The sequence below is a fragment of the Scyliorhinus torazame genome, chromosome 3, assembly GCF_047496885.1.
Source record: "Scyliorhinus torazame isolate Kashiwa2021f chromosome 3, sScyTor2.1, whole genome shotgun sequence".
Taxonomy (NCBI): domain Eukaryota; kingdom Metazoa; phylum Chordata; class Chondrichthyes; order Carcharhiniformes; family Scyliorhinidae; genus Scyliorhinus; species Scyliorhinus torazame.
The window spans coordinates 237,923,595-237,947,448 of record NC_092709.1 but is presented as its reverse complement, the minus strand read 5'-3'; the positions used below and the strand labels follow the sequence as shown (position 1 = coordinate 237,947,448).

Below are 23,854 nucleotides of genomic sequence, written 5' to 3'. Positions count from 1 at the left end.
GAATTCAGAATGTCCAAATTACCTAACAGCACGTCTTTCGGGATTTGTGGGAGGAAACTGGAGCACCCGGAGGAAACCCACCCAGATACTGGGAAAACGTGCAGACACCACACAGACAGTGACCCAAGCCGGGAATCGAACCTGGGACCCTGGCGCTGTGAAGCAACAGTGCTAACCGCTGTGCTTACCGTATGTGAAGGGAGTAAAAGCCCTTCCGACTGAGGTATGTTGCTGGCTGTTCTCAGGGAAGGTTTAATGGTCACATGAGTTTGGTCAATTAACCCCTGCAACCGTGAGAACCGAGCAATGGCACCAAAGCCTTGCGGCCTGTCTCTCTGCATCGGTCAAGAACTTAGTAACATAGAACGTATTGGCAGAAGTAGGACATTCGGCTCTTTGAGACTGCTCCACCATTCAAAAAGGTCATGGCTGCGATCTCAACCCCATTTTCCTGTCTTCTCCCCATAACCCTTGACTCCCTTATCTATCAAAAATCTATTGAACTCAGCCTTGAATAAATTCAATGACCCAACCTTCACATCTTTCTGGGGCAGTGAATTTCTCTGACTAATTATCCTTTGAGAGAAACAATTTCTCCTCATTTCTATCTTAAAAGGGAAACCTCTCACTCGTAAACTGCTTCGCCGAGTTCTTCCATAGAGGAAACATCCTCCTGGTATCCACCCTGTCAAGTCCCCTCAGGATCCTATTTGTTTCGATAAGATCACCTCTCATTCTTCTAAACTCCAATGGGTATAAGACCTGCTCAATCGTTCTTCATAAGATAACCTCTTCATCCCAGGACTGAGTCCAGTGAACCTTCTCTAAATCGCTTCTAAAACAATTATATCCTTTTTCAAATAAGGAGACCAAAACTGTACACAATACTCCCGGCGGCACAGTAGCACAGTGGTTAGCACAGTTGCTTCACAGCTCCAGGGTCCCAGGTTCGATCCCCGACTTGGGTGACTGTCTGTGCAGAGTATGCACGTTCTCACCGTGTGTGTGTGGGTTTCCTCCGGTTGCTCCGGTTTCCTTCCACAGTCCAAAGATGTGCAGGTTAGGTGGATTGGCCATGATAAATTGCCTTGCTCCATGAGCCTTCCCCTGCTCCCATTCACCATCCCCTTTTCTGCCGTGTTCAACAAAGACATGTAAAGAATTGGGGGAAATTTAAAATTGAAATTGGGACAAAATAAAATAGTAAGGGCAGCTTCTGAAGGGGTGTATTTATATGCAAATTAGCATGCCAGTGAGAAAAGCAAGTGTTTGCCTATATGACTAAGGGAAAACATGGGTATGGAAGAGGTAAGTTCAAAGTCGAGAGATAAGAGAATTGGCACATATATGCTCACAAGCCAGGTCCACAGGGTGGGTAACATCAAAGGAAAAGAATTATATATCCGTAGCTCAATAACTGGAGAAATGGCCACGGTAGAGGCAACCACCATCACAGCCACACCCATCAGCAGAAAGTTCAAACCAAGAGGATTACACCTTCGCTGAAACTGAAGACGTGTTTCCCAAACATGGACAAATAACCTGTGCGTGGTAATTATCTGCTGGTTTTGGTTAATAGAGTTGTACAATATTGGATGTTGTTTGGGAAAAGGAGTTCAGTAAATGTAGGTAGTTGTGAACTTCATGTAATACTGTGTGTGTATAGCCATCAGTGGAGCTTTTTAAAATAAATTTAGAGTACCTAATTATTATTTTTTCCAATCAAGGGGCAACTTAGCATGGCCAATCCACCTACCCTGCACATCTCAGTGCTAACATTACCGTGTTGCCCTTGCAACAATTTAATTAAGTGAACTGTTGAATTGTATTATAGTCCTTCTTGTCTTGTGTTTTTTAAGTTAACGAATTGACTACAAAATGACTGGACTATTACTCCCTGGTTTGCTTATCTTTTCTCACAGGATATCAAATTGAAAATATGCACCACTAAGAACCAGCATTCCAAGTTACCCTTCTGGGTTTTGGAATACCCTCACATTTAACATTAGCGGGGTTCTTAACAGACAACTGCTCACCTATTACCCAAATAAACCTCTTCATTTATCTGGGGCGAGATTCTCCACTGGCGTGATTCTCCGTTTTGCCGGCACCCGGGGGTTTCCGAACGGCGTGGGGCTGCCCCACAATGGGAAACTCCATTGACTGGCCGGCGTAATGGAGAATCCCGCCGGCAGTTCGAGGCAGAAAAATGGCATGGCCGGACGAAGAATCCATCCCCTGGTCTCTCCTTAAAATCCATTGAAAATCAGCAAAAGACCGGGGGCTGGATTCTCCGATCCCTGACTCCGAAATCGCGTTAGGTGACGAGGCGGAGAATTCCCGCTTTCACGATGCTCCACCCCCTGAAAAGTGGCGTATTCTGTTCATACGCCAAAAACGGCGCGAATCAGTCCGGCATCGCGCCGCCCCAAGGTTGCGGAATTCTCTGCATCTTGAGGGGCCGAGCCCTCACCTTGAGGGGCTAGGCCTGCGCCGGACTGATTTCCGCCCCGCCGGCTGGCGGAAAAGGCCATTGGTGCCCCGCCAGCTGGCGCGGAAATGACTTTACCTTAGTCCACATAACTACTGCACTTCTCCATTGGTCGTACGATTCCCTTTCAGAAAATAAGGTAGGATAGTCATATCCAGCCATCTTTATCCTCGGTTCAGCCATATATCCCTTTTTTTGTTCTTTTCCCACTCACTCCTTGGTTTGATCTGGAAAAGTTGTATCTTTCAACACTTCACATTTACACAGCAACCATCCTCTGCTACCAATTGTTAGATGTTTTAGTTGCTGTGATATGAAGAGTCTAAAGTTCTGTTCCTTTTTCACCAACACACATTTATTTCATTCCAACAGACTTTGCGCAAAACTCTAACTACACATCACCTGACAGAAGCCACCTGAAGCCCCTTTACATAGCAGTGTCAATTAATGGATACTTAACATAAATGAGACAACTAATTGCAATGTCTCTTAACCCATTACTTAACAGACATGTCTCCTCCATTGCCCCCAGACTCTCAGGGCCGCAACCACCACGGGGCTGGTGAAGTAGCATGCCGGCTGGAACGGCAGAGGTGCCGTTACCAAAGCCCCCAAACTAGTGCCCTTACATGATGCCGCCTCTATTCACTACCACATCGCGCCCCCCCCCCCCCCCTCCCGTCCTACCACCCACTTCCTAATCATGGCGATATTCGCCGTCCAATAATAATTACTAAAGTTCGGTAGCGCCAGCCTACCCTCCCCCCAGGCTGCGCTCCAGCATCGCCTTTTTAACTCACCGGGTCTTACCCGCCCATACAAAGCCAGAGATCACCTTGTTGACCCATTTAAAAAAGGACCATGGAATAAAGATGGGGAGACACTGAAACACAAACAGGAATCTCGGGAGGACCATCATTTTCACTGTCTGTACCCTCCCAGCCAGTGACAGCGGGAGCACGTCCCACCTTCGGAAATCCTCTACATTTGGTCTACTAGTCGGGCCAGATTTAGCTTGTGTAGCCGTTCCCATTCCTGCGCCACAAGGTACCAGAAGCTTCCCCCCACCACTCTAAACGGCAGCTCTCCCAGTCGCCTCTCCTGTCCCCTTGCCTGGATCGCGAACATCTCACTTTTCCCCTGTTCAATTTATAACCCGAAAATCAGCCAAAATCCCTCAGAATCCTCATAATTTCTTCCACCCCTTCCAGTGGGTCCGACACATATAAGAGCAGGTCATCTGTGTATAGCGAGACTCTGTATTCCACCCCCCGCGGACCAGCCCCTTCCAGCCCCTTGAGACTCTCAACACAATTGCCAGCGGCTCTATGGCCAGTGCGAACAACAGCGGGGAGAGGGGGCATCCCTGCCTCGTCCCCCAGTGCAGCCTAAAATAGCCCAATGTCAACCTGTTCATCCGAACACTTGCCACGGGCGCCTGATACAGCAGCCTGACCCAGTCAATGAAGCCCCCTCCAAATCCAAACCGCCCCAGTACCTCCCACAGATAATCTCATTTCACCCAATCAAATGCATTCTTTGCGTCCATTGCGACCACTACCTCCACGTCCCTACTCTCTGGGGGGCATCATAATTACATTCAGAAGCCTTCTTACGTTTGCCGCCAACTGCCTCCTCATAACAAATCACGTCTGGTCCTCCCCAATCACGTCCGGAACGCAGTCTTCAATCCTTGAGGACAAGATCTTAACCAACAGTTTGGCGTCTACATTTAGTAGGGAGATCGGTCTGTAGGACCCGCATCTCCAGGTCCTTATCCCGCTTCAGGATCAATGAGATAGTGGCCTGTGACATCGTCGGGGGAAACCCCCCTCTCTCCCTTGCCCTATTAAATGTCCTCGTCAGCAGTGACCCCAGTATCCCAGAGAACGTTTTGTAAAACTCCACTGGGTACCCGTCCTGTCCCGGGGATTTACCCGACTGCATGGCTTTCAGTCCTTCGGCTATCTTTTCCAACCCAATCGGGGCCCCCAGCCCTTCTACCAACTCTTCACCAACCTTCGGGAACCCCAGCCTCCCTAAGAATTGCCTAATACCCTCCGGCCCAGCTGGAGGTTCCGACTCATACAGCCTGCTGTAGAATTCCTTAGACGCCTTATTGACCTCAGCTGAGTCTCCGACCAGGTTCCCATCCGTGTCCCTTACTTTCATAATCTCCCTGGCTGCCTCCCGCTTTCTAAACTGCTGCGCAAGCATTCTATTGGCCTTCTCCCCATATTCATAAATCGCCCCCCTCGCCTTCTTCAGCTGCTCCACCACCTTCCCTATAGTTAACAAGCCAGACACCGCCTGTAGCCTCCGTTGTTCCCTTAGAAACCTTGCCTCTGAGGCCTCCGCATAACTCCTGTCGACCTGGAGTATTTCCCTTATCAGTCGGTCCGTCTCTGCTCTGTCTACCTTCTCCCTGTGGGCCCGTATTGAGGTCAGCTCCCCTCTAACCACCTTCAGCGCCTCCCAGACCATTGCAGCTGAAACTTCCCCCGTGTTGATGACTTCCAGATAGTTCTGGATACATCTCCTCAGCCGCCCGCACACCTCCTCATCTGCTAAAAGTCCCACATCCAGTCTCCAGTGAGGGCGTTGGCCACCCTCCTTGCTCACCTGTAGGTCAACCCAGTGCGGGGCATGATCCGAGATCGTGATCGCTGAATACTCAGTGTCCACTACCCCCATCAGTAAAGCCCTATTCAGGATAAAAAAAAGTCAATCCGGGAGTACACTTTATGCACGTGTGAGTAGAAGGAAAACTCCTTCATTCTCGGCCGCCCAAATCTCCATGGGTCAACCCACCCCATCTGCTCCATAAATCCCTGTAGCTCCTTTGCCATTGCTGGCATGCTGCCTGCCCTTGAGCTAGATCGGTCTAGCCCTGGGTTAATGACTGTGTTGAAGTTTCCCCCCATGACCAGCTTACAAAGAACAAAGAACAAAGAAATGTACAGCACAGGAACAGGCCCTTCGGCCCTCCAAGCTCATGCCGACCATGCTGCCCGACTAAACTACAATCTTCTACACTCCCTGGGTCCGTATCCCTCTATTCCCATCCTATTCATGTATTTGTCAAGATGCCCCTTAAATGTCACTATCGTCCCTGCTTCCACCACCTCCTCCGGTAGCGAGTTCCAGGCACCCACTACCCTCTGCGTAAAAAACTTGCCTCGTACATCTACTCTAAACCTTGCCCCTCTCACCTGAAACCAATGCCCCCTAGTAATTGACCCCTCTACCCCGGGGAAAAGCCTCTGACTAGCCACTCTGTCTATGTCTCTCATAATTTTGTAGACCTCTATCAGGTCGCCCCTCAACCTCCTTCGTTCTAGTGAGAACAAACCGAGTTTCTTCAACCGCTCCTCATAGCTAATGCCCTCCATACCAGGCAACATTCTGGTAAATCTCTTCTGCACCCTCTCTAAAGTCTCCACATCATTCTGGTAGTGTGGCGACCAGAATTGAACACGATACTCCAAGTGTGGCCTAACTAAGGTTCTATACAGCTGCAACATGACTTGCCAATTCTTATACTCAATGCCCCGGCCAATGAAGGCCTTCTTGACTACCTTCTCCACCTGTGTTGCCCCTTTCAGTGACCTGTGGACCTGTACTCCTAGATTTCTTTGACTTTCAATATTCTTGAGGGTTCTACCACTCACTGTATATTCCCTGCCTGCATTAGACCTTCCAAAATGCATTACCTCACATTTGTCCGGATTAAACGCCATCTGCCATCTCTCCGCCCAAGTCCCCAAACAATCTAAATCCTGCTGTATCCTCTGACAGTCCTCATCGCTATCCGCAATTCCACCAACCTTTGTGTCGTCTGCAAACTTACTAATCAGACCAGTTACATTTTCCTTATGCAGATCCAGGTCCGGGATCTTCTCCAACATCCTCCTATGAACTCCACATCATCCCAATTTTGCGCATCCACATTCACGAGTACCACCAGCAGCCCCTCCAGCTTCCCACTGACCACGATGTACCGACCCCCCACATCCACAACTCTTCTTCCCGCCTCGAATGACACGCGCTTGTTGATCAGGATCGCGACCCCTCTAGTCTTAGAGTCCAGCCCCGAGTGGAAAACCTGCCCGACCCATCCCTTCCTTAATCTGACCTGGTCAGTTACTCTGAGGTGTGTCTCCTGCAACTTTGCCACGTCCACCTTTAGTCCCCTCAAATGCGCGAACACGCGTGCCCTTTCAACCGGCCCATTTAGCCCTCTTACATCCCATGTGATCAGCCTGGTTGGGGGGCTTCTGCCCCCCCCCTACCGATCAGCCATTACCCTTCTTGGGCCAGTCTCCAGCCCGCGCCCCACGCATCCACAGGCCCGCCCACAGGCAGCCTCCATCCCCGACCTCCCTATTGTCCCACAGCAAAAGTCCCTCCCCCGTCAGCAGAACATTTCCCCCCCCTAGCCCCACCCCCCAGTAACAGCACTATACAAACAGCCCACTTCAACTAGCATAACATCTGCTCACCCCCCACTGCGCTTCTGTGAGCTAACGTGCCTGGTGGCTCCGCCCATGGCGCCAGACATTTTCCCACCTATTGTTCCATCCCCCCCACTCGGACACACATATGCAAACAAAAACAATCCCAACTCACTTGCCCAAAAGAAACACAAAGAAAATCAAAAAGAAGATCCAACATCTAACATTCACACCTCCATCCCCCATCAGCGCAAATGCAAACTTTAACTCACACAGCTCACCGGCAGGCCCCAAATCTATACAGAAGGCATTACAGATAACGTACAAAAACAAAAACTTTTTAAAACATGAATGCTGCAGCAAAGCTCAGTCCAAACACCTCAATCCACTACCAGCCCTTTCCTTCTAGCAAAGTTCATCACTTCCTCGGGCGACTCGAAGTAGCGAAGTCCATCGCTTCCTCGGGCGACTCAAAGTCGAATGTTGCTCTTCGTGAGTGGCCCAAAGACGGGCCGGATACAGCAGTCCAAACTTAACCACCTTCTTCTTGAAAAGGTCGATTTTATCTGGTTGAACCCTGCTCTTCTCCTGGCCACGTCCATGCTCAGATCCTGATATATACGCAAGGTGCCGTCCTCCCATTTACAGCTCCGTGTCTGCCTTGCCCACCATAGGATACACTCCTTGTCCAGGTACCTGTGGAATCTCACCATCATTGCTCTCGGGGGATCGCCTACACGCAGCTGCCTTGCTCGCACTCTGTGCGCCCTGTCCACCTCCAAGGGTCGGGTGAATATCCCCTCTCCCAGTAACATCTCGAACATATCCGATATGTATGCCCCTGCGTCCGCTCCTTCGGATCCCTCTGGGAGACCCACGATTCTCAGGTTCTGCCAGCAGGACCTGTTCTCTAGATCCTCCATCTTCCCCTGAAGCCTTTTCTGTTCATCTCTCAACATCCCCACTTCCAACTCCACTGCAGATAAGTGTTCCTCCTGCTCCGTCAGTGCCTTCTCCACTTACTGGATCGCCTGGTCTTGAGCATCCAGTCTGAGTTCCAGCCGCACAATCGATTCCTTAATCGGGTCCGAGCATTCCTGTTTCTGCTTGGCAAAGCCCTCCTGTATGAACTGCATCAGCTGCTACGTTGACCGCTGGGTCGTCGAGCCAGGACTCTGGTCGTCCGCCATGCTTTCTCCCGCTGCAGCCTCAGACCAAGCCTTCTCTGCCTATTTCTTCCTTTGCAAGCACTCCTGGTCCACCTCTCCATGAACTGATGTAGGGTTCTTCGTCACAGTTGCATCCAACATCAATTTTCCAAATGAGATCCGACAAAGAAATCGGGGAAAAAGGTCCAAAGTTCCGACCCGAGCGGGAGCCACCAAATGTGCGACCTACTCCTTCATAGCTGCCACCGGATGTCCTCTATTATCACTTTTATAATAGCAACGCTTGTTAGTGCCAAATGAAGAATGTGGCAAAGAAGGGACATTTTATTGCAAACAGGTTGTTGGTGTGACAGAAGTGGAACCCACCTGAAGATCCAGGCATGGAGCCTAATTTCAAACCCCTCCATAAAAGCCAGCAGTTGTATTTCTATCAGTCACCTTACATATTGTTACATTGCCTATCTACAATGTTACACACAATCATTACTGTATCTCTAGCTTATTTTTTCAAGCCAGAATTAATTGTGTGTGACATTAAAGTGGGAAAAAAGTTTGCTTTAAACAAAGAATAGTTTCTATAATCTATTTGGTCTCTCAAATCAAGCCAAAAGACAATAATTAATATCCTCTTACCTGCACATCAGCAGCGCTAGTTCCAATTGCAAGGTTGTTTCTATCTTTAATCCAGGCAACTGATGAGATGTATCCTGATTCCACACTTATGGTCTCCTGCATTCCCTTATCTGGATGCCAGAGATACACTGCATTGGAAAGAGCAATGGCTACCAGATTTGCTGCATTCCAATCAACCAAGTTAAGATCTAAAAGATAGAATACAGAATGGTGTTACAGCAAAAAACAACATTTTATACAATGCCTTGTTGCATGAAATGACTTGGAGGAGCTTGCAACACTCATTCAAAATGGCAACAACCTGTCCATCAAGCTGTATCATGCTTTGAGTGATAATGTCTCAATGATCAGGCAATGCAGTAGCAGAAAAGGAAAGAAAAGGAAGCAGATCCTGCATTCCAGATGCCACTACCTTATGGGACTGCCTGTCCCATGTGTCCAAAGATCTCTGAGAGAATCGGCCTGTTCAATCACATGAAGACCCATAGCAGAAACCTAAAACCCTGAGTTGATTTTATCCTCAAATGGAGGTACAGCTGGTGACGAGAGCAATTAGCTTCTTTGACTAATTAGACTTCCTTTAAAAATTCCCAACTGCTCCCTTCATGTCCCATTTTCCTTTATTCTCGAGGTAAACTGGATGAGACAAACTTTCATGGAACACCAAATGAAATGAAATGAAAAGAAAATCGCTTATTGTCACAAGTAGGCTTCAAATGAAGTTACTGTGAAAAGCTCCTAGTCGCCACATTCCGGCACCTGTTCAGGGAGGTTGGTACGGGAATTGAACCGTGTTACTAGCCTACCTCTGTCTGCTTTCAAAGCCAGCGATTTAGCCCTGTGCTAAATGAAGGCCAGTTGAAAATGGGATTCAAATTTTTATCTTCTGGTCAAGAATCAGACATTCTAATATGGCAGCTACCTGGCCAGTCAACGTGTTAGTCAAAAAATAAAGAAATTCACAAGGCAGATTTTTCCCCAAAATATGTCAGTGTGGTCAGGCTCTGACTGAAAACCGGCATGATTCTCTCCAGGAACACAGCTGAGTTTTCAGGTCAGATTTCCTGGCACTGGGTTTACGCCATCACTCTGATGGGGCTGGCCTGATACAGCCAGCAAGGCGACCCCCTCACCATGGAAGCATCGGGGGGGTGAGGGGGGGAGCACTCACACCACCACCTCTCCCCCCCACCCTCCCTGGCACTGTCATCGGGGCACTCCTGATAGAACTCGCTTGCAGCCTGTAGTTTGAGTAGATTGAGAATACACTTTTTGAAATAATTATGGAGTACCCAATTTATTTTTTCCAATTTTAGGAGCAATTTAGCATGGCCAGTCCACCTGCCCTGCATATCTTTGGGTTGTAGGGCAAAACCCACGCAATCACAGGGAGAATGTGCAAAACTCCAGACAGACAGTGACCCAGAGCCGGGATCGAACCTGGGACCTCGGTGCCGTGAAGCAGCAGTGCTAACCACTGCGCTACCCTGCTGCCTCAGATTGAGAGTACACTATGAACTGAAATGTCTTACCGTCTTAAAATGCACGGCATTTGGGGCAGCACGGTGGCGCAGTGGATAGCACTGCTGCCGCATGACGCTGAGGTCGCAGGTTTGATCCCAGCTATGGGTCACTGTCCGTGTGGAGTTTGCACATTCTCCCCGTGTTTGTGTGGGTTTTGCCCCCACAACCCAAATATGTGTAGGGTAGGTGGATTGGCCATGCTAAATTGCCCCTTAATTGGAAAATATTAATTGGGTATTCTAAACTTTTAAAAGAAAAAGAAAATGCACAGGCAGTCTATTGTGCCTTACAGAATAGATTGGGTAATGCTCCAAGACATCAAGGGTAGTTGTAACTTTGTGGTTCTTGAGCAAAAACCTTTGTGATCGGGCAACAGTTTAATGCTTTAATTCTCTCTCTAAGATGGCAAAAAACTACTTAAGAATTTGCAAGCCACTTTTCTGAGCAAAAATTAGGCCTCAAAAACCTATCCCCAATTATATCACACGCAAGGAACACAATTAGCCACAAGACTTGCCACTTACAGATCTGCAGCCTGCCGAAAAAAATCAACATGTGCAGAATGCACACAATGAACCGATGGTAAGGCTTCCATGGCAGGGTGGATAACAAAAGATTTCCCTGTCTGAAATTAAGTTTGCTGAATCCTTTTTACATCCACAGCCAAGGTTATATTTTTCTAATCTCTTCGGTCAAAGTTGATATTTCAGCCAAAGTTTGTGCATCAAAGCTTGTGAATTCAACCACTTCCCGGTTTGACAGGCTTTGCAAATAACTAACGGTCTTCATTTCTAGAAGATTGAGTTAAGTTAGGTGCAGTTCTTGTGCAAATGACTGAATCAATGAGTTGGTAGCTATTTGCCCTTATTACCGTGTCACTCGTGTTCAGTGGGGACCAATAATTAATTCTATTAGAATTTTTGAGCAGGTAAAAGGCTATAACCCAAATTCCAGCAACCACGCCAGGACTACTCTTATTTTGCACCAATAAAATGTAGAAGGTTAGACCTATATCATCAGTTCCATGATTATTAGTTGCATCTAAGTACATGATCTAACTTTATTCACGTGTGAGCCTTGGAGGTGACTGCTGGAAGAGGATTGACAGATAGATCAGCTTGTTACTAGGGCGGCACGGTGGTGCAGTGGTTAGCACTGCTGCCTCATGGTGCTGAGGACCTGTGTTCGATCTCGGCCCTGGGTCACTGTCTGTGTGGAGCTTGCACATTCTCCCCATGTCTGCCTGGGTCTCGCCCCACAACCCAAAGATGCGCAGGTTAGGTGGATTGGCCATGCTAAATTGCCCCTTAATTGGAAAAAAATGAATTGGGTACTCTAAATTCCTTTTTAAATGCTTCGTACCATTCTCACATACCCCCACTCAACCCTATCAAACACCTTCTCTGCGTGCATCAAAATAATCACCTCTTGCTTGGGACCTAAGGAGGGCGAAAACACAACATTTAACAAGCTCCTTATATTGGCCAACAATTGCCGGCCCTTAACAAATCCAGTTTGTTCCTCCGAGATCACCCCAGGTGGGTAGGGCTCCAATCGCATTGCCAATACCTTAGCCAACAACTTAGCATCAGCGTTTAACAACCAAATAGGCAGATATGACCCACATTCCATGGGATCCTTATCATTCTTCAGGTTCAAGGAGATCGATGCCTGAGCCAACATCCCACGGGGACATGGAGTCATTAAACATATCCAGAAACAGTGGGACCAACTGACCAGCAACTAACTGTAAAATTCATTGGGAAAGCCATCCGGACCAGGTGCTTTACCCGTCTGCATTGACCTAATACAGCTCAATCTCTTCCAGCCCTATCGGCATCTCCAACTCGGCAACCCATCCAAAAATTGCTTCATTGATGCACCCTCCTCCAGGGGCTCAGACTCATACAACTCATAGCAGAAGGCCCCAAACATCTCATTAACCTTCTCTGGGGCAAAAACCAACCCATCACCCGAGACCCTGCCCTGCACTATTTCCCGGGAAGCAATCTGCCGCCTCAGCTGGTGAGCCAATAGATGACTGGCCTTCTACCCATACTCATGGTCAGTCTCCCTCGACCGCCTTACCCGTCAACAACAACTCAAATTCCGTTTGCAATTTTTTTCTATTCGCCAATAGCTGCGGTGTCGAGGCGATCGAGTATTGGCGGTCCACCTCGGGATTGGTGTCCACCAGCCTCTGCCTCTCACCTTCCCGGATTTATCCCTATGTGCCTTATAAGTGATTATCTCCCCACAATAACCACCTTCAGGGCTTCCCAGAGCATAGAAGGTGAACCCGTCTCATTCCTCAACATACTCCCCAATGGCTGAGGGTACATGATCAAAAAATCCCTTCTCTGCAAGCAATGCCAATCTCCACTGGGGTCGCTGAGAGCAGCCCGGCTCCAACATCAAGTCCACAATAATACAGAGAATGATCCCAGAAATAATCGGCAAGTACCCTCACCCCCAAGGGAAGAGACCTGCCCACCACGGAGAAGTCAATCTGGGATTAAATCCTACGGACGTGGGAAAAGAAAGAAAACTCCTTATCCCTAGGAAACTTAAATTTCCACAGGACCCATTTGTAGTCTTGATACAGCACAACAATAGTTAGTTATTAATTTGTGAAAATATTGGTGCCTATCTGCAAGTTCCTCAATAAAATTATTATTGCATTCTCATTAATCTTTCCCAATATTAATTCAGGTTAATATTGCCATTGGATGTGACACTGCTCACAGTACTTTTCATATCAGTTAAACTCCAGTAGATCTGGTTTCTCAAACATATGTACGCTTCTAGAAAGAAAATTAACCAACCCCAGATAGAATAACTTAGTTATTGGCTACTTCCAATTTAATCCTAAAACCGGTAAGAATGAGGCTTGGGATATACAAAAGCCAATCTCAAAAATATTAGGGCTGATTCTCCAGTCCTCCAGCCACTTGCTTCTTGGGGGCATGCCATTTGCTGCCGGTGGGATTCTCTACTCCCGCCACTTGTCAATGGGATTTCCCATTGAAGACATCCCACGCCTCTGGGAAATCCCCAGGCGGGGGAGCGCTGCCAGTGGGAACAGAGAATCCCAAAGGCCGGAGAATTCTGGCCACGGTTTCTAACATAATAGCATTTGTTTTAAACACAGGGCAAGTAAAAATATTTGTAAAGTGCAGAAATGTGGGCAGCACAGTTGCATAGTGGTTAGCTCTATGGCGTCACAGCACCAGGTTCGATTCCCGGCTTGGGTCACTGTCTGTGCGGAGTCTGCATGTTCTCCCCGTGTCTGCGTGGGTTTCCTCCGGGTGCTCCGGTTTCCTCCCACAATCCATTAGGACGTGCTATTAGGTAATTTGGACATTCTGAATTCTCCCTTTGTGTACCCGAACAGGTGCCTGAATGTGACGACTAGGGTCTTTTCACAGTAACTTCATTGCAGTGTTAATAAGCCTTCTTGTGACAAAAAAAAGATTATTATAAAAAGATTATTATAAGAATACTTACAGTAATCATCCTTCAGACCTGGAGCATCTAAGACTTTCATAGGGGTTAGAGGTATACATCGTTTGCTTTTTGTGCCATCACATTGACCATGAAGAAAAGCGTCACCCAGGTTGTTCTTGTATTCTGAGACAAAGAACAGGAACTTCAACATTATTGCTAGGTCCTTCAATTCCTTTCTTGTCAGGGCTTCAATGTAATCATAAATACTGACCAATAATTAGTAAATAAATGCATCACAGTAAAATTCATTGGAAATGTTTTACCTTACATGTAAAATTAAAGATTTATGTTTAAATTTGAAAACTTTAAATAATTTCTGAAACTTGTGAACATTTACTCTATAATTGGCTTAGCCAAGTGTATTAGCTCTTTAAATAGTTAAACAGCCAGAGGAAATGGATTTAGAGAAATTGAAATGAAGCATCTTGGTCACTAAAGACCATAAGACATAGGAGCGGAAGTAAGGCCATTCGGCCCATCGAGTCCACTCCACCATTCAATCATGGCTGATTTCAACTCCATTTACCCGCTCTCTCTCCATAGCCCTTAATTCCTCGAGAAATCAATAATTTATCAATTTCTGTCTTAAAGACACTCAACGTCCCGGCCTCCACCGTCATTCATTATCTTGTAAGTTTCTATTAGATCTCCCCTCAACCTCCTAAACTCCAATGAATATAATCCCAGGATCCTCAGGTGTTCATCGTATGTTAGGCCTACCATTCCTGGGATCATCCGTGTGAATCTCCGCTGGAGTGCCAGTATGTCCTGCCTGAGGTGTGAGGCCCAAAATTGCTCACAGTATTCTAAATGGGGCCTAACTAGTGCTTTATAAATCTTCAGAAGTATATCCCTGCTTTTATATTCCAAGCCTCTTGAGATAAATGACAACATTGCATTTGCTTTCTTAATTACGGACTCAACCTGCAAGTTTACTTTTAGAGAATCCTGGACTAGGACTCCCAAGTCCCTTTGCACTTCAGCATTATGAATTTTGCCACCGTTTAGAAAATAGTCCATGCCTCTATTCTTTTTTCCAAAGTGCAAGACCTCGCACTTGCCCACGGTGAATTTCATCAGCCATTTCTTGGACCACTCTCCTAAACTGTCTAAATCTTTCTGCAGCCTCCCCACCTCCTCAATACTACCTGCCCCTCCACCTATCTTTGTATCATCGGCAAACTTAGCCAGAATGCCCCCAGTCCCGTCATCTAGATCGTTAATATATAAAGAGAACAGCTGTGGCCCCAACACTGAACCCTGCGGGACACCACTCGTCACCGGTTGCCATTCCGAAAAAGAACCTTTTATCCCAACTCTCTGCCTTCTGCCTGACAGCCAGTCGTCAATCCATGTTAGTACCTTGCCTCGAATACCATGGGCCCTTATTTTACTCAGCAGTCTCCCGTGAGGCACCTTATCAAAGGCCTTTTGGAGGTCAAGATAGATAACATCCATTGGCTCTCCTTGGTCTAACCTATTTGTTATCTCTTCAAAGAACTCTAACAGGTTTGTCAGGCACGACCTCCCCTTACTAAATCCCCTGACTATTTATCTGATAAAGTTTATCTTGCAATCTTCTGCAATTTTGCATGCAATTCTAAAAATAATTTATTCAAGTCTTTCTTGTGGGAAACATACTTATACAGGTTTTTAATCCTGTGGTCAACAGAGCCACTTGGCCTCAGGAAGTAGCTACAGCTCAGAGAAGAGAAACCCACAAGGTTGAAACAAATCACACAAATTCTCTACAGGCTGTAAGAGGAAACAGTGCACCTTGACAAATAGTCTTACAGCTCAGGCAGAAGATTACAGAGAGGTTATTTTCGTGCTGCTGCTACTTTTTTCCACTCCACACCTCTCAACTACTGTGAACAGCACCCCCCCCCCCCCCCCCACGCCACTCCCATGCTGCACCAATCATTAAAAGGAGCATAAAGTGTTAATTAGGAAAATTCACAACAAGCAAAGAACAACTTTAGGATGATCAGATAATACTGAAAGGCAACACTTAATAGTATTAAACGGCAGAATTTTCTGAAAACATTACATGGGCAAGATCTTCCAGGATCTTCTGGTGCCACCAATGGCCCACCCCTGCCGCAGATTCAATGGGAAATCCCACTTACAGCAGCAGGACCAGAAGGTTAAGTTCTCGGCTGCCAACATCCCCTGGATGCAGAGAGGTCACGATGTCGTGGGAGGGAGGAGGTTGGGGTGGCACTGACGGACAAGCTGCTCCTACTCCATAAAGCAGGAGGCCTCCTGCCCATGCACACACTTTCCCCCACCTGGCCTCCATCCCCCAGATCCTCAGTGGCTTCTTCCTCGACTTTTGCCTTCATGTGCCGCTCCTCAGGAAGGTCATCACCCCGCTGCAGAGCCAGGTTGTGCAGCGCACAGCAGACTACAACAATGCAGGAGACCCTCTGAGGGCTATACTGGAGAGACACAATGGACCTGGCGAGGCAACCGAACCGCATCTTTAGAAGGCTGATGCACCGCCCGATTACAGATCAGGTGGCATGGTGACTATCATTGTACCTGGCCTCTTCTGCAGTCTCTGGCCTCCGCACTGGCGACATCAGCCAAGAACTGAAGGGATAATCCTTTTGACCTCTATGTTCCATCCCTGCAGACTGGGGTGACCGACGAAAATGCCAAGCATCAGCGATTGACCGAGGATGTAACTATCACGCACGCTTCCTGAATAACAGGCACTCATATGCATGAATCGCAACTGGTGGTCACAAACCAGCTGCACATTGAAGGAGTAAAGCACCTTCCGGTTTATAAAGGGGATTGCCTGATACCACAAGGCACAGAGAGCCCACCTTTGTTCCCATTATTGGTCATTTAATGGCCATTTCCCACTCAGCCTCTACTTTTAGGCTGGTCGGAGGAATGACCTTGTGTGGGGGAAGGACGGGAATCAACAGACTTTAATATTGTGTGGGAGACCACCTTCTGAAGTTGGGCGCCCCCCACCACTTAAGGTCCTATGACTTGCAGAGCTCCCTCCCTTCACCAGCCTCACCCAACCCCAACCTCTCCCCCGGTCCTCTCCTTCGTGCCCTCCCAGGTCTTCCCTGCCCTCCGACCCCTTGAATGTACCTTGGCTTCCGGTGCCCAGATTTAGTCTCCGGTGTCCTCATGCACTTCCTCTTCAGTCCATTACAGCTCTTGTCGCTGCAGGCACTGGAGAGATGCTAGCCAATCAGATTGGCCGTCAGCTCTCTAAGGTGGACCTTCCTTCTGAGTGAGGAGCACAGTAGTACTCATTCAAGCGGGAAATGGCTGCAGGAAACTCGGGAGTCAGCGGGGATGTGTTCCCCATTGATTCTTCAGATCACGGGAAGTGAGACCCAGCCATCTGAAAAGATTAAGGCCATTAAGTTCCGATACTTTTGAAATGGAGTTACTTGTATTGCAGAAAATGCAGCAGCCAATTTGTGCAGCGAAGGGGGCCATGAACAGCAATGACTCCTATGAATATATCAAAGGTGATAGGTTAGTTATGGGATAGGACAATTCAGTGATAAAGGGAGGAATTTAATTGGGGAGGATGAAGGCAATGCAACGATATTAAATAAATTACACTGGGCTGGATTCTCCAGTCTCCCAGCCATGCAGTGCTCCGTTCGATGGCGGCCGGATTCTCTGCTCCCGCCGCTTGTCAATGGCATTTCCGATTGAAGCCATCCCAAGCTGCCAGGAAACCCACAGGCAAGGCTCCACTGCTGGTGGGAACAGAATCCCAACAGTCAGAGAATTCCGGCCATTGTTTTTCCAAATCTTGAAAGAAATGCAATTATCAGTGTGCGAGAATAGATCATGGAACAATTGTTAGAGTTAATTGTGGAAGAGCAATTAGCTCTGAAACAATTAGCAGAGCCCAGGCCACGATGGAATAAGTCTGTTGCAAGAAGTCAGACATAACAGCAGTGACTTTAGTCACAATTCTGCATTCCTCATTAAATAAGCAAGTTATATCATGTGACCAGAAAACAGTTGATTTGCATCCTTATTCAACGAGGGACACAATGATAAACCAGCTAACTATTGTTATGGGCCAGGGTTTAGAGAACCCCAAAGTGTATCATGGAATTCACCTGACCCACAACTTTTAATAGATTATGGTATGGGGAGCACACGGCCCACTCTACAGGTGTCGTACAGCAGAAATGGAAAAGTATTTTTTAAAGCAAAACAACGTTTATTCTATGAACTCAAGTTAACATTTTTAAAACATACAGTGAACATCTTAGCAACCATTAATTCAAATACAACCCCCAAAGTATACAGCACTAAGTAATCTTTAATAGCTCCCCAAGCAACATCCAGAAGACAAAAGAAACACCTTTTAACAGAAGTACATCAGGTTTACATTCACTACTGAAAACATTTATAATTCTGAATTCACCAAATGATCAAGAGATAGTCTTTTCATGGCAGAGAGAACAACAGTACACCTGCTTTGTCTGGCTTCAGCTCCAACACTGAAAACGAAACAAAAAAAACACAGACACACCCAAGCTTTTCGCAAAGTGAAACTAAAAAAGCAGAGCCAGAGCTCAGCTCCTGACATCACTGCAGTAATATGAGCAGTCAAACATTTCTTAAAGCGACATTCTCATGACACTATGGATAAGCAAGCTTAATGCAGCTGTTGGTTTTTAGAATCTAGGGTGGCATGATGGCACAGTGGTTAACACTGCTGCCTCACGGCACCAAGGACCCAGGTTTGATCATAGCCCTGGGTCACTATCCGTGTGGAGTTTGCGCATCCTCCCCGTGTCTGCGTGGGTCTCACCCCCACAACCCAAGGATGTGCAGGGTAGGTGGATTGGCCACACTAAATTGCCCCTTAATTGGAAAACATTTTTGAATCTAGTATCCAACATCAAACTAATAAGCAGTTAGAAATGTAGGGGTTACTTGAAGAAGTGGATAGCTGAAGGCAATGCAGTAAAGGTAGCGCAAATGGATGTTCAGAAGACATTCAATGGCATTTCTCACAAGAGGCTTGATACAAAATGTCAGGCCTATGGTACAAGAAATATAGTACCATGGATAGAAGGTTGGTTGACAGGGAATAAATGAAAGAAAGAAAATTCATTCACATAGCACTCTGTAGATTGCATTATCATCGCTGAATCCGCAACATCCTGGGGTTGCCATTAACCAGAACCTGAATTGGACTAGCCAAATAAATAACATATTTATTTTATTCATTCATGGGACGTGCGCGTCGCAGACTGTGCCAACCCTAATTGAGGGCAATTGCTGTGGGTCTGGAGTCACATGTCGGCCAGACCAGGTATGAATGGTAGATTTCCTTCTCTAAAGGACATTAATGAACCAAATAGGTTTTTACGACAATCAACAATAGTTTCATGGTCATAATTAGACTTTCAATTCCAGATATTTTATTGAGTTTAAATTCCATCAGCTGTCATGGTGGGTTCGAACCCGGATCCCCAGATCATCTGATTGTATCTCTGGATCACTAGTCCAGTGACAATACCACAATGCTATTGCCTCTACAAGAACAGAACAGCAAGTAACTCACTTCCTGATTCCCCAAAACCTATCCACCATCTACAAGGCACAAGTCAGGAGTGTGATGTAATACTTTCCACTTGCCTGGATGAGGATGAGGCAACAACACTCAATAAGATCAACACACCATTGAGGACAAAGCAGCCACCTTGATTGACACCCATCCATCCCTTCCAACATCAACTCTCTCCACCACCAATGCACAATGAAGCAGTGTATATCATGTATAAGATGCATTGCAGCAACTCATCAAGGCTCCTTCACAGCACCCTCCAAGCCCACAACCTCTACCATCTAGAAGGACAAAGGCAGCAGATGCATGAGAACACCATCACCTGAAAGTTCCCCTTCAAAGCTACACACCATCCTGACTTGGAATTATATCACCATTCCTTCACTGTTGCCAGGTCAAAATTCTGGAACTTCTTTCCTAATAGTACAGTGAGTGTAGCTACACCGCATGGACTGCAGCACTTCAAGAAGGCAGCTCACAAGGGCAGCATGGTGGCGCAGTGGATTACCTCACGGCGCCGAGGTCCCAGGTTCGATCCCGGCTCTGGGTCACTGTCCGTGTGGAGTTTGCACATTCTCCCCTTGTTTGCGTGGGTTTCGCCCCCACAACCCAAAGATGTGCAGCGTAGGTGAATTGGCCATGCTAAATTGCCCCTTAATTGGAAAAAGTGAATTGGGTATTCTAAATTGATTTTTTTTAAAAGAAGGCAGCTCACCACCATCTTCTCAAGGGCAATTAAGAACAGACAATAAAAGTGACACCCACATCCTGTGAAAGAAAAACATATAGAAAGATGATGGTGTAGTGGTAACCCAGAGGCCTAGACTAATGCCCTGGGTTCAAATCTTACCATGGTGAGATTAAAATTAAATTAGTAAATCTGGAATTGAAAGCTAGTCTCAGTAATGATGACCATGAAACTATCGATTGTCATAAAAATCCATCTGCTTCACTAATGCCCTTTATGGGAGGAAATCTGCCATCCTGACTTGGTCTGGCCTACATGTGACTCCAGATCCGCAGCAATGTGGTTGACTCTTAACTGTCCTCTTAAATGGTTCAACAAGCCACTCTTGGTATTCAAGAATTAGGGATGACAACAAATGCTGGCTTTGCCAGCAATGCCCACATTGCTGTGGGTCTGGAGTCAAGACTGGTTAAGGACAGGAGATTTTCTTCCTCGAAGGATATGGGTGAAGCAGAAGCATTTTTACAACAATCTAGCAGTTACAATGGTCACTATATTAGCTTTTATTCCAGATTTCTTTCATTTAAGTTCCCCAACAACACGGGGAATCAAACTCATGTTGCTGAATGCCTGCATCCTGCAAATTAATTTTTAAAAACAAGAATAGTTCTTCATTTTAAAGCATAAACTAAGTATGTTGGAAATAACCAGATAAATAATGGTAAATTAGTTTACCTTCACAAATTTCTCTACATTTTCCATTGTTGGTCAAATTTCTGGACTTTTTCGAGATGCAAGACATCACTCTCTGCTGTTTCTATTTAGAAATATATTTTTAAAATAATGATGAACATTAGTTTCAAGAATAAAAACAGTAAGTACTAGAAATATTCAGCAGGCCTGGCAGTATATGTGCAGAGAAAAACAGTGCTTCTGGGTCAGACTTGCAAATGGCCACGAAGGAAGGGCGGGAGGCGATGGGCCCACAATTTCCCATCGGTTGGAATGCCGGTTTACTGGTATGTTCCATCTTCCAAGCCATTTTTGAACATGCCGATTTGGGGATGGAAGCCAATTCGGCATCTTTAAAGGCCTATTTCCAGTCAACAATGCCCCCCCCCACAAACAGAGGCAAGAATTTGGCTGAGTGATGGAAGCAGCCTCCTAGTACCTGACCAGAAGGCCAATGCTCCGTCATTATAGTCAAGTCCCCCCCCACGGCCTCAATACCACAGGACCACAGCTACAGCCGCCGGCCAGCCTTTGGAAGGATTGCTCCTCCAAGCTAACAGCTTGGCAGTTGTGGCTTCTTTGTGTGCTTATGTCTGCACTTACATACAGCGAGAACTCCGACCTCTCACATGGGACCACAAATCTACACATACTGCAAGGCCTCCTATTGGCTTTCTGGCCTTAGAACCCATCTTTCACCCCTAATTAGACAGGCTCCTGGAGGTGGCCAAAGTGAGTTGCTGATCTGGAATTCAGTTTGGTGTCAGATTCAGAGCTCTGGAATGACAATCCAGCCCAACATTTTAATCTTGCGTCAGAACTAGTTTCAGTAACATACCATACAATCTCTACAGTGTTGAAGGAGGCCATTCGGCCCATTTGGCCTGCACCGGCCCTTCGAGTATGCACTCTACCCATACCCACTTCCCCCTATCTCCATAACTTAAACTGCACATTCCTAGAGATTAGGGGGCAATTTAGCATGGCCAATCCGCCTAACCTATAGATCTTTGGAATGTGGGAGGAAGCCAGAGCACACGGAGAAAACTCAAGCAGACACGTGGAGAAAGTGCAAACTCCACACAGACAGTCACCAGAGGCCGGAATTGAACCTGGGTCCCTGGCACTGTGATGCAACAGTGCTAACTACTGTGCCACCTTGCCGCCCAATATATGGTTGGAATACATACACAAATGCCTCTCAATTGCTGGACACAGGCAACATAGGAAGTGGAGCATTTAGACTCAAACCTGTTGAGTGGGATCACGGCTGATCTATGGCTTTTCCCTATATTCCGTAACTCTCTGGTTGCCAAAAATCTCTCAATCTCAGATTTAAAATTAACAATTAATCAATCATCACTTACTATTTGCAGCCGAGAACTCCAAACTTTACCACCCTTTATGTGTCGATGTGTTTCCTAATTTCATTCCTAAAAGACCAGGGGCGTCATTCTCCGACCCCCCAGTGGGTCGGAGAATGGCCGTTGGCCGCCGTGAATCCCGCCCCCGCTGGTTGCCGAAGTCTCCGAAGGGAGAAAAGTCGGCGGGGCGTTAATGGCGCCGCTGACGTCGGAGAATGGCACGGGTCTGCGCAAGGCAGCCCATTTTGGGCCTGCCGATATTCTCCCTTCCGGATGGGCCGAAGTCCCGTCGACGTGATACCGTTCACGTCGACGTAAATCAAACCTCCTTTTCATCGGCGTGAACCTGTGCTCCAGGTTCATGCCGACCAGCGTGGAGGTGAGTGACGGCCTGGGTGGTTGGCTCTGGGCAGGCGATGGCGTGGCCGCAGTCTGAATGCGTGAGGAGAGGTGTGTCTCGGGTTGTGTGTGTGTGTGTGCGGTGGGGGGGGGGGGGGGGGGGTGGTTAGAGTGGGCTGGGCTCCGGGGGAGTGCCGGGAGGGGGGTCCGTGCCGGGGAGAAGGTTGGGGTCCGTGCCGGGGAGGGGGATGGGGGGGTCCGTGCCAGGGAGGGGGATGGGGGGGTCCGTGCCGGGGAGGGGTATGGGGGGTCCGTGCCGGGGAGGGGGATGGGGGTCCGTGCCGGGGAGGGGGATGGGGGGTCCGTGCCGGGGAGGGGGATGGGGGGTCCGTGCCGGGGAGGGGGATGGGGGGGGTCCGTGCCAGGGAGGGGGATGGGGGGTGGTCCGTGCCGGGGAGGGGGATGGCGGGTCCGTGCCGGGGAGGGGGATGGGGGGTCCATGCCGGGGAGGGCGATGGGGGGGGGTCCGTGCCGGGGAGGGGGATGGGGAGGGGGTCCGTGTCGGGGAGGAGGTTGGGGGGGTCCGTGCCGGGGAGGGGGATGGGGGGTCCATGCCGGGGAGGAGGTTGGGGTCCGTGCCGGGGAGGGGGATGGGGGGGTCCGTGCCGGGGAGGAGGATGGGAGGGACCATGCCGGGGAGGGGGATGGCGGGTCCGTGCCGGGGAGGGGGGTGCGAGGGCAAGTGAGTTGGTCCACCTGGCCAGGTGCCAGCCTCCAACAGTTGGACCCATGCGGTCCATGCCACCTGGCTGGGGGGGAAGGAGGGGATATGGGCAATGATGACATGTCGTCGTCGTCCCCCACCCCCCCTCCCCCCCCACCCTCCTCCCCACCCCCACCCTCCTCCCCACCCCCACCAGGCCGTTACCTTTTCCGATCATCCAGCGATGTTGGCCGCCGTGGCGGCAGCCGCTAATGTCTATGTTGCCCTGGATGAGGAGGAGGAGGAGGAGGAGGAGGAGGAGGAGCGTGCCAGAGAGGCAGCGCAGGCTGCCACAGAGGGGCAGGCGGCAGCTGCCCAGGCTGGAGGGACACCTGACCGACAGGACGAGGAGGGGGAGGAGGACGTCGCGGCCCCACGGCAACGGAGGCACCCGAGGGCGCCCCGTGTGTACCGGCCCCAGCAGTCATACCAGGACCTCACGGACCGGGAATGCAGGAGGAGACTCCGGATGAGGCGGGAAACCGTGGCACACATGGAGGAGACTCCGGATGAGGCGGGAAACCGTGGCACACATCTGCCACCTGCTGTCACACCTATCACCGCGTGGCACTGGCGGGGGACACCCTCTCCCCGTGTCCGTCAAGGTTACGGTGG

General features: G+C 48.3%; 1 protein-coding gene across 1 annotated transcript in view; it reads right to left on the bottom strand.

Moving 5' to 3' along the window:
- Positions 1-23,854, bottom strand: part of LOC140409414 (cell division cycle protein 20 homolog) — a 147,376-nt gene that overhangs the window by 65,845 nt on the left and 57,677 nt on the right. Inside the window, exons 5-7 of the mRNA XM_072497853.1 lie at positions 20,777-20,858; positions 13,779-13,901; positions 8,748-8,935 (exon numbers count right to left, since the gene is read on the bottom strand). Of these exons, the coding sequence (XP_072353954.1) occupies positions 8,748-8,935; positions 13,779-13,901; positions 20,777-20,858 (393 nt within the window). The remainder of the gene's footprint in view (positions 1-8,747; positions 8,936-13,778; positions 13,902-20,776; positions 20,859-23,854) is intronic.